This window comes from Contarinia nasturtii, unplaced genomic scaffold (genome assembly GCF_009176525.2).
Source record: "Contarinia nasturtii isolate CC-2019 unplaced genomic scaffold, AAFC_CNas_1.1 Cnas_scaffold_187, whole genome shotgun sequence".
NCBI classification, from domain to species: Eukaryota; Metazoa; Arthropoda; class Insecta; order Diptera; family Cecidomyiidae; genus Contarinia; species Contarinia nasturtii.
The window spans coordinates 8802573-8815290 of NW_022197544.1; the positions used below are offsets into that span (position 1 = coordinate 8802573).

Here is a 12718-nt window from a genome sequence, read left to right on the forward strand (position 1 = left end):
TTTGTGTATTTGTTATTTTAGGCGTCGCAGTTTTTGCCCGCTAAGCATCTTGTTTATATTTAATATTTTAATCTAAACACAAAGATGCATTTCGATTTCCGAACATATGAATGTAGTTAAGTTTGTGTCGCAGTGTTTCTATATAGAAATTTTGTTTGTGATTCTCAATAATATTGAGCAGTTTTATGATATGAAAAAAAGCGTAAAACAAAAATTCATGTCAGAATTGTAGAACGTTCTCTGTTGACTGTGATTTTTTTTTCTTTGTAATTATAAAAAATAAACCAATGCACCAATTACTGTCATTAATTCTCCGATTGAATATAATTGTAAGAAATAAACATTTTGAATTTGTTCCAAAGTACAGTTTCAACAACAACAGCAACAAAAGAATACAAAAGTTTTGACGCTAACCCATTTCAGTCATTTTATTGGTCCATCTTGAATATTTATATATTTCAAAGAAAAAAAAATTGTTTTTTTTTTCTTCTTCTTTGGATTGCAATTGAAATGAAAAAAAAAATACATTGTATTGTAAAATGTGATGGTTGATGGTCGAGAATTTTATTGAATTTTGTGAGAAATGTTGTTTTTAAAATTGCCGCCATTGGCGCAGTGTACGTTTTACGTAATATTTGACGTTTTAAATTGAAAGCATGTAGTGTGTACAAGTTTGACAGCTCATGTGCAAGTATTCTCCGCATTTCGAACCCAATATTCCATACATTTTGTTTATGTCTAAAAAAAAAACTCTATATTTTTTAAAATTTTGCAAGTAATTTCAATAAAATGGCATTAATCGAGGAAATAGACAGAGATGATGACCAACAAGTGTCGAAAAAACCAACGTCCAAAATGACTGACGAGGAACGTGCAGCGTTGGCTGAAAAGATGGACAAAGAACTGGATGATTTTATCGATTCGTTAGAAAAGCGTGGTTACACTGAAGGATGGCCTGAAGATCGATGGGAAGAGGTAATCATTTTAATGAAAATCATCGTTTGAGTGATTATTGTTAATTATTTCTATTTTTGTACTAGGAAATGAATAAGCATCCATTTTTTATGAAAGAATCACCAAAACCTGGTGACGAATTACATCCAATGCTCGAAGGTATTTATAATATCTCCTATATTTAGTAGGAGACACCCAGCGCATCCTATTTTCATAAAAAATCTCTAACAAAACACTTTTTTCTGCTCACTTTAGGTATTCAACAGTTAAAATATGATCCAATGGAAAATACACTAGAAGACCTAGCAGCCACATACAAAGACGACGGCAATTACGATATGAAAAATAAAAAATATCGAATGGCAATTTATAGTTACACCGAAGGCTTAAATCAAAAATGCGAAAATACCGAATTGAATGCAACACTATACAATAATCGAAGTGCAGCGCATTTCTTTTTGAAAAATTATAGGTATGTTGTGTTTTTTAGTAATTTTAAAATGAAAAAAATCAATTACACAACCTTTTTTCTGCACACAGGTCTTCATTTTTCGATGCAAAAAAGGCCATTGAATTGAAATCCGATTATGAAAAGGCCGCATTTCGTATGGCACAATGTTCATTCCATTTGAAAAAGTACGAAGAATGCATTGAATTGTGCAATCAGTACATCGATAAATATGGTCAAAATGATAAATGCTTGGATCTACGAAAGAAGGCACGTGAGACACATTTACAAGAATTACGCGATGAACGAAAAAAGCAGAATGAGCAACGGCGTAAAGGTGAAACGCTGAAGCGAACGATTGAAGAACTTAAATCGAGGAACATTAGATTCGAAGAACAACTTGAAACATCAGCATATGAAGATCTGATAAAACCGTCATATTTACCGCTCGAAGAGTATCCCATTCAAATAACCGACGTTGGTCAGCTGCGTTGGCCAGCAGTATTTTGCTATCCAGAATTTGAAATATGCGACTTTCAACAGCAGATTTATGATAATAATACGTAAGTGATGACCGTTTATTAGATTTTTAATCATTGAATTACGCCGTTAATGTATTATTTTTCCTCCCATTCAGAATCTATGACATTCTGTGTGATTTATTTTCGGAACGAATGCCACAGGACAAAACATATAAATACAAACCAGATACGGTGAATGTGTACTTTGAAAATCGCATCAAAGCAACAATACATCAAGTCGATGTACGGAAAACGATCAAGGAAATCACAAGTGATAAGAAGTATGTTACAATAAATCATTCGATGATTTTACATCATTCACATTTTGTGTGTTCTTTCTGCTATTTCTAGTTTCTTGGTGGGTCGGGGCATTCTTACATTTCATGTTGTGACCAAATCAACCGATGCTGAGAAACGTTTTCTAGCCCAAGAACGAACTCGACTTAACATCACAAAGTTTTAACAGAGAGATATATATACTGTTCATGTTTTTTTTATTAAAAAACGAAATAAATTCTAGGCTATTATTATCAATTCATAAATAATTTAAATAATTATGTTTGCATCCATTCGTTTTTTATTCGGCGCCAGTTGTTTTTATATACGATTCATTTATTTTGTCGGCAGACCGAGAAAAACAAGAGTTTTATTCACAGTGACATCACACAAACTCGGCTACTTGCATTGTAAACACATAATATAATCTGTAGTTGCTGTTGAAATTTGCACATCGTCGACATCTGTGTCGGATTCTATTGATGAATTGCGTCATCGCACATTACAGCAAATTTAAACGATGACTAAATGAGAGAAGACTACGAGCACATGCACATTCGATCTGCAATAATAATGCAGGATCTTTGAACGCGCATTTATATAATTGGTTTTTGATTTTGAGACGCATGTATGCCGCAACTATTCACAATCAATCGTGATTATATGAACTCTAATAATAATCAATTATGTTTCGCTCATAAATGTTAATTAGTCACACAAATTGAAGTGTACTTAGAACAACAAACATATTTTTCACATTGTCGCTTTCTCCCTCTCTCTCTGCTTCTCTATGTTTCGTTCGTTGGCAAGGACAAGTGGACAATTTCACTCAAAAATCTTTCTGATTAGAATCAAGCGGAGTGAATGGCACATCACGATGACAAGAAAAATAAAACATGTTGTAACAAATCACATTTTTACCGAACATAAATACTTTTCGATCGGGTAAATTTTTTTTTGCGAAATGTGCGCGATTCACACTCATACACACAAATGAAATAGCAGCAGCAAACGTATGTTTGATAGCGTTATTCATTCACAATTGCTCTGTTTTCGATTCGTTCTGCCTGTGTTTTGACACGCGAATAGCGTACACCACTACATAGACGCGCGATGTCATAAACCATGGATGTATTGCCATGTGTATGTTGTTTCGTCGGATTTTGGTTGCCTGTCGTTTGTTCGCCTCCAAACTAGATAGTGTTTCAATTCATGTGAGAACCAAAACATGTGTATTATCATATTTTGCAAAAGAATATATTCGTTCGATTTATTGAAATAGAAAACGAAAATGTGTGCATAAATATTCACATATTTAAATTCATCGAAAAGTGCACAAAAAAGAGAATAATAATTAACATTGATATCTAGTGTTTATTTTGTTTGCATGTGGGCAAAACAAATAACAACGTTTTTTTAATAAATTCATTTTTTGCTTCTTCAATCACACAAAATTTCATTTAACACACACACATACGCAAAACAATCGAATATTAGTTAGTGTCCAGTTATTTATCAACTATGGCATAGAATCAAATACGAAAAAAAAACGAAATATTATCAGGAAAAGAAGTTGTAAAATTCTATATTACTTTATAAACACGTTCAAAGAGAATAAGAGACAAAACCTAGGTCAAGCGGCATTAAAACGTAGTTCATCAAAGCGTGTACATGTTAAAAGACATAAAGTGGCATTGCTTGCACCGCTAATATACGCGCGATTGTGATTCAAAATATTTGGAATAAATTTCAACTGAAAACCCCCCTCGACCAATTCGCCGTCAACAACGACGAAAACCACGAGTAGAAGGTGATTTTGATTTACGTTTTAAAAATTTAAACAACGACAAACAAGCACTCAATTGTTCATGACAAATGAAAAACATTTAAAAAATCGATGATTGATTTTATTGTTTGTTTGTTATTAGTGTATCGAAAAGTGTCGCGTAAAATTGACTCAATTTTCCAAGAATAGAAATGAGTACTTTCAATAAATTGTGAAATATTTTAGATATATAGAAAATTACGGATCCGAGAGCAAATATTTTCCTGCTTGTCATATCTTATCGTGTACAAAAAAAAACTAGGAAATAAAAAGATAGAAAAGCGTTGACAACCTTGTATAACATATCAAAGAGAGTACATTTTAAATTTATAGAGCAAAGTGCAAATTTTCCCCTTTTTAGTGATGGCATACTGCATCAGCAACTCACATCAATCAAATCATGACCAATGGTCAATGCAAATATTTTATATCAAACGATTGAAGCAACGAAAGAAAAAAAAAACGCAAATCAGCAAATTCAGCATTGAGATTTGATTGATGTTACTTCAATCATACGTCCGAGCTATTCAATCTGTTTTTGTTTAATGGGCGGTGATTATTTTGTTCAGATTCATACACAACTCGTGCTATATATTTTTTTTGCTTCTCTCTCTATCTCTCTTTCACCGTGTCAACTATTTCATTTTACAATATATTTTACGACTTCGACGAAAGGTATGCGTAATAGTGTCTGTTTCGGTTCGTATTCGCTAAAACTGCTGTCAAATTTATGTTGGAATGTAATTTGTAGTGTGATGTTGAACGAATTATATGTCATTTAAACGAGCAAATTTTCGTATCTATGGCACATGACACAAGCCGAAAGGAAATAAACTGTAACTAACAACATCTGCAAATGCAACACTGTATTTCAATTTGATTTGATTGTAAATCACAAGAAATCGACAATATCTCAGCATTTTTTTTTGTTTAAACCTGTTTATTTCTGGTTTGCACATTTTTTAATGTCATTCGTGTCGATTGTTTACAAACTCAGTAAATTGTTTACATTGTTATCGTACAACGAAATGCATAATAGTGTTTTAAGTATTTGATTAATAAATTTCAAGAAATAATGATTGACTGCATTATTTGTAGGAAACAATGGATTCAATTTTATTATAAAATCTCATTCATATCTGTGTGGTTTGTTTTCAACAGGTTTATAGGCACGTATTCAACGTAAAATTCAGCCGATTCGACCGATTTTATTTATTCAATTAATTTACAAAAATGCTTTACGATAAGAGAAACATTATTATTAGCACTGGAAACATTCTGAATGTTAACAAAAAGGCAGGCCAAAAAACCAACGAAGAAGTAAGTAGTACATTTTCTCTTAACAATCTTTCGCATTGAATAGTCACAACAAGACCACAAATCTTCTGAAATTTATCTCATTTTAGTCTCGAACTTTCGAACTTGAACTAGATTTTGTCTTTTTTTCGATACGACGTCAAGGACGCGAATCGAAATTCCAAAAAAATGATTGCGTACTAAAGAGCGATGACTATTGATTCTAAATTTACAGCTTCCTGTAATTTTGAGCTACTATAATCCAAATTAACTTTGTTTGCCATTTGTCTGTTTTTTAGTGAGCACACTGTGAGTCATTCATAGTGATAGATTTATTATTAACATCTCTCTCTCTCTCTCTCTCTCTCTCCCTCTCTCTCTTACTCTCTCTTGTATTTTTCTTTTATATTTGTTTATGGATTTTAGTATATAATGCTGATTCTAAGGCATTTCCTTTCAATCTAGTTGATTGATGACTAGGCAAAAATATTTTGTATACTGTTTAATAACTGAGAAAGACATTCATTGCTGTCTCTATTGGCGTTTATTTGTCCGTCTTTCTTTTTCATCGTCTTGGGCCAAATATTCAAGTTGGCAAACGAACAATGTGTTAATTTGAAGGTCATATAATTTTGCGATTTTTTTTCGCAATTATTTATGACATCCAATTGGAGTGAATGAAAAAAAAACCAACCGTATTATCTGGAATTACCAACTACGTCGATTCACGATGAAATATATATATATATATATATTGTTGTCGTTAAACTTTTATCATTGATGACAAGTTCCGTCTGTTGAAGATAAGAAAATCGAGCCGATAACGTTAACTAATAAACTCATATGACTTTAGATTATTCATCTTTTTTTCTTCACTTTAGTTGCTTGTAATGCCTGCACATCAAATGCACAATGACAAAAAGAATTTCGGTGTAGAGTGCAAAAAAGAGTGTTCGAAAATGACTCGTATCATCGAAAGGTATTTCGACCGAATAAAAATTTCGGTGCGGTGATACGTCAATTAATGTAATAATTGATTATGAAAACTATAGGAAAATTACTCTTGTTATTTCTATTTTATGTAAAAATCAATTTCGATAATCTTTGTTTTCCCCCATTTTATTAATTTAAAATGTATTTTTTTCAGTTATTCGATTGCCTAAGTTTGATAGCATCAGATCCGGTGATTGACGTCAAAGCTGGCATAATAGCGCGAAACAATGACGATTTGCTGGTGAAAGTAAAAGAATTTGAACGAAATAACATTAAAATTGGCGCTAAAGTATTTCTAAATCATTCGAATCCGAATCTATTGCATGATGCAATCGATAGTTTGTTGAAATTGCTTGAGATTGATCATTTGGATAATTTAATATTGGCCTATCATCCATTGAACGAAACAAATGGCATCGAAAAATCAAATGGCCATCAAAATGGTACATCACTCGGTTCGTCATTGTCGAAAGACAGTCTTTTCACCTGGAGTGAGAATCCAACGGCCGTTGATGAGTTGAAAATTTTATGGCAAGCCCTTGAAACGTATGCAGACGATAAACGAATTTGTCAATTGGGCATTGCTGATTTGGATACGGACACACTTATCAATTTGTATGCGTCGTCTCGTGTTAAACCGGCCATTTCACAGATCAATTTAAGCGCTTGTTGTGTTGTGCCGCCATCAATGCAGGAATTTTGTGCAAAAAATGAAATTCAACTTCTGACACACAGCGATTCCGAAGGTAAATTCAATTTATAAAATTTAAATCATCGAAAATTGTCGGATTTTAATAATTTCTCTTTTGATTTGCAGTGATTATCGCAAAAAATTCATTCAAAGAATTGAATAATGAACCTTTCAACCTTCAACCATTCACACCGACATGGACATCACGCTATCAAGTACACATAAAATGTCGTGGCGTTTTAACGGCCAAAGGATTTTTATTGGGCGCGGCACGTAATTGAATTGACTTTTATTGAATGGCAAACATGCCTTTTCAACACTGCACTTCGTCAATTTTACTCTAACAATTCCAAACAAAATGTATAACATTTTCGATGGATCGATTCGTGATTGTGGACTTCAATTCAGTGAGAATGTGTCTTTTAAAAAAAAATGTTTTTAAAATCAATTGGTGCCACCAATATGAAGAGAGAGAGAAAAAAAAACTTTGGCACGATGAAATTTATTTCAAACTTTTATTAACCAAAAAATATATATATATGCAAAATATAACTAGTAGTACGTGCAATTGAAAAAGCGAGTAAATCGTTACTTTTATCATTGTATTGACAGTGAATTCAGTTTACTCGTGAATTGCATTTGTTTGACGAATGACAAAGCCAGCTAACCTGTCTTTAGAACAACAACAACAAAAAAGAACGAATTTGATTTCATCTTTAAGATAGTATTACTAGATTTTATTACAATGCAATAGAATTCAATTGTTAGATTTATCAACAACGATCACAATAGCACAATCCAATGCCATTGATGGTTTAATAAACAAAAAATCAGTTCAAACTTGCCACTTTAAAATGTATTGTATTTTGTAGTTACTGAACATTCAATAGTTTCTGAACTTTATAAAAAATATATGTAATTAGTTGTTATTTATGGCAATTACTATGTATATTACGTTTAATCTTTGCATTGTTTTAGTTTTGAGCCGAATGGCTCAAATGGGTGATGTCTATTATTTTTTTACTGTTTCAAATATTTGTTTTTTTTTTTCACACAAATTTCAAATGCAATGAATAAATTTTCCTATTTTTATGCTGAATTTTAAGAGCCTACAAATTTGTTTCTGCCTTATTTTACTGTGTATCTATTTACACTATTTATGATTTTGAACATTTTTTCAAATCAGATATGACAACATTTCGTATTTTTTCCATTTAAATTCAGGTACAAATCGGCAAAGAAAAACAAAAACGCAAAATTGGAGACAAAGAACCGTATACCGCTAACTAAGTATTTTCAAAAAAAGCATTTGAAAAAGGTTTGTATTGTTGAAAATTCCAGCAGTAATAAAACTCACTAAAATCGTATTGTCTTAAAATGAAAAGATAAGTTCGTTTGTTTGTTTTTTGTCATTTATCGTTTGGTGCTTCGTCGATCGGAAGTTCGAAGTATGACGCGCATTCAAAACAAATAAAAAAGAATCATATATCGAATCATATTTATGTGGATTTAACAAACTTATGACGAACCGTTTTTTCTTATTGTCAAACCATCTGTCGTTTCAAATAATTCATCTAAAAAGAAGGTATGATAAGAAAATCCATCAAAAACAGAGACGAAAAGGGAAAAAGAAAACATTTTGATAAATTTTTTGTCTCTCTGATTTTCCTTCAATTCCATCACGGGCGCTCCAAAATAAAGTGAGCGATCAACGAAACAAAACAAAAAAAAATAGATTAAATAGGAACAATCTTACCGCTTGAAATATGAAAAAGGTCGTTCAGCTTATTTTCTCGCTACATATGCCCAGTTTCGGAAATTTTGTTGACACAAAAATAGGATGTGGGAGACAGAGACGGAAACACATTTTTACGGGTTTCTGGCTGGAAAAAAAGTAGTATATATGTGCCGTAGAATTGATGCACACACGGGTGCAATGTTGAATTCAACCACATCTTTTTCGATTCATCAAACGCATTGTGTGCGATGGAACAATGGAAGAAAAAAATGATACTCATCCGACATATTCAATACAAGAAGACACATACACACATTTGAGAGATTTTTGATTCAGCTGTTTTCTGGCGCGTCGATGATGAGGTGACGGTTCTATTACCCAAAAACCGTGTCACACTGCCGAAAGAAATTAATAACATGAAACAAAAAAAGGGATCTTCGAACGTATAGCACGAACCAATGGCATAGGAACAAAATGTAATAACGGACCGAAAGGAAAGAGAAAAGGGAATGAAAGACTATTCAAATACGGTATTTGTTGAACATATTGTGTTTCTAGTGAAGGTTTTTTTCTCTTTTTCCGAAAGGTTTATGTATCGTTTAAGTTGAATGTTACCAAAGGGTCTTAGTGCTGTTTTCTGTTGCTGCTGTTGTTTAGTGCTTGTCTCCTTGTATCAACATACATCGTAGAAAAACTATATAACAATTAATTTTTTAAAGGTGCATATTGTAGTCGGTAACAAGCATTCGCAATGTCATGTATTTGGTGTATGAATGTGAGTGTGTATGCGTTTAACTGAAACATGCACACATTATGGCATTTTTTTTAGCCTTTTTTCGGTTTCTCCTAGGTTTCTATACCACATAGAACAGATAGAGAAGTAGGTATTGAAGGTACCGTTGAACAGCATGTGGATATACACGCACACACACAAATGCACATACATAAATGTTGTCGTTCATGTATGCTGTTGTTGTTTTCGTTTCACAATTTAATGTGCGCGCTCGAGTCCGAGTTACCCTTATGCTCGATCACTTATGTTTACATTATTTTGGTTTTGATGCTGCTACCATCGATACCGTTGCACTGTTTGCTGTGAATCATTCACTCACATTTTCACATTTTAACCAAAAAAATTTTTTTTTCTCAGTGCTCAAGCCAAAGTTACAAATAGTTTTAATTTATCCAAAGTAAATTGACCAAAAAAAATAAATATAATAAGAAAAACGAATTTTTGTTCAAGTTGTTGTATAGTTAAAAAACGATTTTCTAGAAGAAAAAAAAATTGAACAAAAAATTAAATAGAAAATTTGTTTAAAAAATCAAATTGTGTTGAGAAGTGAAAATAAGCGAATTAAAACCAAATCGAAGAAGAAGAAAAAAAATGTCTTCAGACAAGCAATTATCGCCGGAAGAATATTCAAATTGGGATGGATCGGTGTCGGAAAATACACAAAATCAGGCGAAAAAAGTGTGTTTTATTTGCGGTAGTCACACAACATTGATAATCAATATTCATGAGCCGCGCCGTGGTCCAAATATGGTCGATGTGATAAGTGAAAAATTCAAAATGCGACCACTCAACGATGATAAATACTTATGCTACAGTTGCAATAATTGGCTAATCAATTGGTACACCGTACAAAAGAAAAACGATGATAGCAGTCACGAAGATTCACAAACCACATCATCAACAATGTCAGCAGCAATTACAACAAATGCACGCGAACAAACCGCAACAAAAACAAGTGGTAAGTAATACAAATTCATACAGCCAAACCGTCGGTCTCTCACTTCATTTTATTTGGTTATCGTTATTGATGGCGGTGTTGTTGTTCTTGTTTATGTTTTCTTTACATTTGTGTTTAATGTCGCGTGCGCGCTAGATACAATCAAAAATGTGCAGCTGTTCATGCATAATCATGGCGCGCACCTCCTTTGAACACTTACACATCACACATACTAGTACAATTTTTATAAATCGGACGGAAAAGAGTTCAAATATTTTATAATATCTTTCGATTTTTTGTTTCTTTAATCAGATGATCGTGAACAATTTGGTCGAAATGAATTGATAGTAGTCAGTGATGATGAAGAAATGGAACATGATGAAAATGTGGATGTGAACAATGTAATTCAAACGCTGAGAAATCGACTGAAAAAATATCTCTACTATCCAAATAGAAATCAGTGTGAAAAGGGCAATGATCTTGATGAATTTCCTCAATCTACAACCGTCATCGAATTGAATGAAACGCCGGATATTCGAAGGAATTGTGAACGTTGCGGAAAATTAATTAAAAAACATTTGAATCGACGTAGACAACGAATATTTTGTCGAAGCTGTAGGTTTTCATTGAGACGTAATGAAAACCGTACAGTACATCAACGAAGTTCAACATATCACCTAATGCGGTCACAACGAAAAACTCAGATTTCGTCGTTGTTGCCACACAAACGATTGGACACATCAAGTTTGAATAATCGCACCAATATTTTTAAAAAATTACAACAATTGGGCACATCAATTTACTACGAAAATGAGTACAAAGAAAAACAACAAGAATTAAACCAGATGACATCGATACCACATGAAATTGATACGAACAATGCACACAGTAGAAATGTTTGGAAGCAACCAACTGCAAATGAATCGAACGAAATCCTTATGACATTTAACACCGTTCTTACCGAAGTATTTCCGATCGAACAATTGTATGACTATTATGATCGAACGCATGATCAAATACAAAATAAACCACAAAACGACTTCAATATTCAAGATATTTTAAGGAATGTACCAAAATCATTGACGATTACGATCGCGTAACGAATATTTACGCGTTACACATACTATCAAAGACTGTTCGTATTCATGTAATCCATCGAAACCGCTTACTCATTATTTTTAAAAGATTCTGCATAATTTTTTTCGAATTTTTTAATCAATTTAAATCGAGTAGAAGTTAACTGAAATTGCATTTGGCTAGAATTATTAAATATTAATTGGGATAGATTTCAGCTATTTTGTGGATAAAAATTTGATGTTGTTTTGTTTGTAACATGAGTTTGTATTAAAATAAATATTTATCTTCTGATAAAATACCCGTGTACAAAAAAAGTGACTGACTATTTTGGGACAAACTGACTGACTATTGACTGTAAAAACAAGCAACCTTAGTTAAATTTAGTTAACTTCAATCAATTAAAGTAAGCTATGGTTAACTGCAACAGCTAACTATAGTTGACAATAATCATAGTCACCCGATAGTCAAAACGTCCCAAAATAATCGCTTGACTGACTGAGTAACTATAGTCGATTGTTTCCCATACAAAATTTTAAAATTCATGAATATAGCTAACTATAGTCACTTACAGTCAATAGTAACTTAGTCACTTTTTTTCCACTCGGGTATATAAACAATTCTTGTAATATTTTTTAATTTGGGCGTTTTAATTTTTTAAAAGATATATTGATTGAAATTTTTCTGCTCAATTGACCCAGACCATATATTGATCCGCAGGGCATAAAACGTGAAAAGTAATTTTTTTGAGAATTGTTGTTATCAGTTTATATCGAAATGAAGTCGTTTTATCATATCTATGGATTTAACTCAAACATTGAAAGGAGCGAGTGTGTGTAATTTATACTTTTACCTATTCTATTTCCTACCCAATAAACAATTGTTGGGGCAAATTCATCCATTATCGGGCATATGTTGACGGTCAATTTTGTGGCCGGATTTGTGTGTAGTTTCAGTCATTTTCAACGTCACCAGTGGAAGAAAAAGAAGGAGAAAGAAAAAGTTAGCTAAAATCTATAGAGCCATATTTCTATCGGCGAAAATGGATTTTTTTCGAATGTTATTTAACTGAGCGCCACATCCAAATTAAATTCATTTTTAACATTTGATAAAATAATACTTACCTACAGATAAATCTGTACTGAACTGTGTACAATTACACATTTAGACAA

The 12718-nt window shown here is 32.4% G+C and overlaps 4 protein-coding genes across 5 annotated transcripts in view; 3 read left to right on the forward strand and 1 right to left on the reverse strand.

The window, feature by feature from the left end:
- LOC116352054 overlaps nucleotides 1-12718 on the reverse strand; it is a 587314-nt gene that overhangs the window by 571489 nt on the left and 3107 nt on the right. The window lies entirely within an intron of this gene.
- Nucleotides 590-2488, forward strand: LOC116352076 (DNA polymerase interacting tetratricopeptide repeat-containing, protein of 47 kDa). Its single transcript, XM_031784355.1, has 6 exons — nucleotides 590-975; nucleotides 1041-1113; nucleotides 1210-1426; nucleotides 1495-1965; nucleotides 2040-2204; nucleotides 2275-2488. Exons 1-6 carry the CDS (start codon nucleotides 790-792, stop codon nucleotides 2384-2386), a joined length of 1224 nt encoding a protein of 407 aa, XP_031640215.1. The 5' UTR covers nucleotides 590-789; the 3' UTR covers nucleotides 2387-2488.
- On the forward strand, nucleotides 3578-7844 carry LOC116352094 (glutamate--cysteine ligase regulatory subunit). 2 transcript variants are annotated; one of them, XM_031784387.1, is made up of 4 exons: nucleotides 3578-4009; nucleotides 5186-5344; nucleotides 6468-7059; nucleotides 7131-7844. In XM_031784387.1, exons 2-4 carry the CDS (start codon nucleotides 5258-5260, stop codon nucleotides 7283-7285), a joined length of 834 nt encoding a protein of 277 aa, XP_031640247.1. In that variant the 5' UTR covers nucleotides 3578-4009; nucleotides 5186-5257; the 3' UTR covers nucleotides 7286-7844. The 2 variants fall into 2 exon arrangements, with proteins under 2 accessions (XP_031640247.1, XP_031640248.1); XM_031784388.1 differs by lacking the exon at nucleotides 3578-4009 and adding an exon at nucleotides 4242-4860.
- LOC116352081 (protein phyllopod) lies at nucleotides 9835-11877 on the forward strand. Its single transcript, XM_031784368.1, has 2 exons — nucleotides 9835-10493; nucleotides 10785-11877. The coding sequence occupies exons 1-2, from the start codon at nucleotides 10127-10129 to the stop codon at nucleotides 11570-11572; spliced, it is 1155 nt and encodes a 384-aa protein (XP_031640228.1). The 5' UTR covers nucleotides 9835-10126; the 3' UTR covers nucleotides 11573-11877.

Excerpts from the sequence above, each read along its gene's own strand:
- LOC116352076 (XM_031784355.1), top strand. The coding sequence starts at position 790 with ATGGCATTAATCGAGGAAATAGACAGAGATGATGACCAACAAGTGTCG. Across the intron at positions 976-1,040 it reads CTGAAGATCGATGGGAAGAG|GAAATGAATAAGCATCCATT; the intron begins GTAATCATTTTA and ends TTTTTGTACTAG. Across the intron at positions 1,966-2,039 it reads CAGATTTATGATAATAATAC|AATCTATGACATTCTGTGTG; the intron begins GTAAGTGATGAC and ends CCTCCCATTCAG.
- LOC116352094 (XM_031784387.1), top strand. The coding sequence starts at position 5,258 with ATGCTTTACGATAAGAGAAACATTATTATTAGCACTGGAAACATTCTG. Across the intron at positions 5,345-6,467 it reads GCCAAAAAACCAACGAAGAA|TTATTCGATTGCCTAAGTTT; the intron begins GTAAGTAGTACA and ends TATTTTTTTCAG. Across the intron at positions 7,060-7,130 it reads GACACACAGCGATTCCGAAG|TGATTATCGCAAAAAATTCA; the intron begins GTAAATTCAATT and ends TTTGATTTGCAG.
- LOC116352081 (XM_031784368.1), top strand. The coding sequence starts at position 10,127 with ATGTCTTCAGACAAGCAATTATCGCCGGAAGAATATTCAAATTGGGAT. Across the intron at positions 10,494-10,784 it reads AACCGCAACAAAAACAAGTG|ATGATCGTGAACAATTTGGT; the intron begins GTAAGTAATACA and ends TTCTTTAATCAG.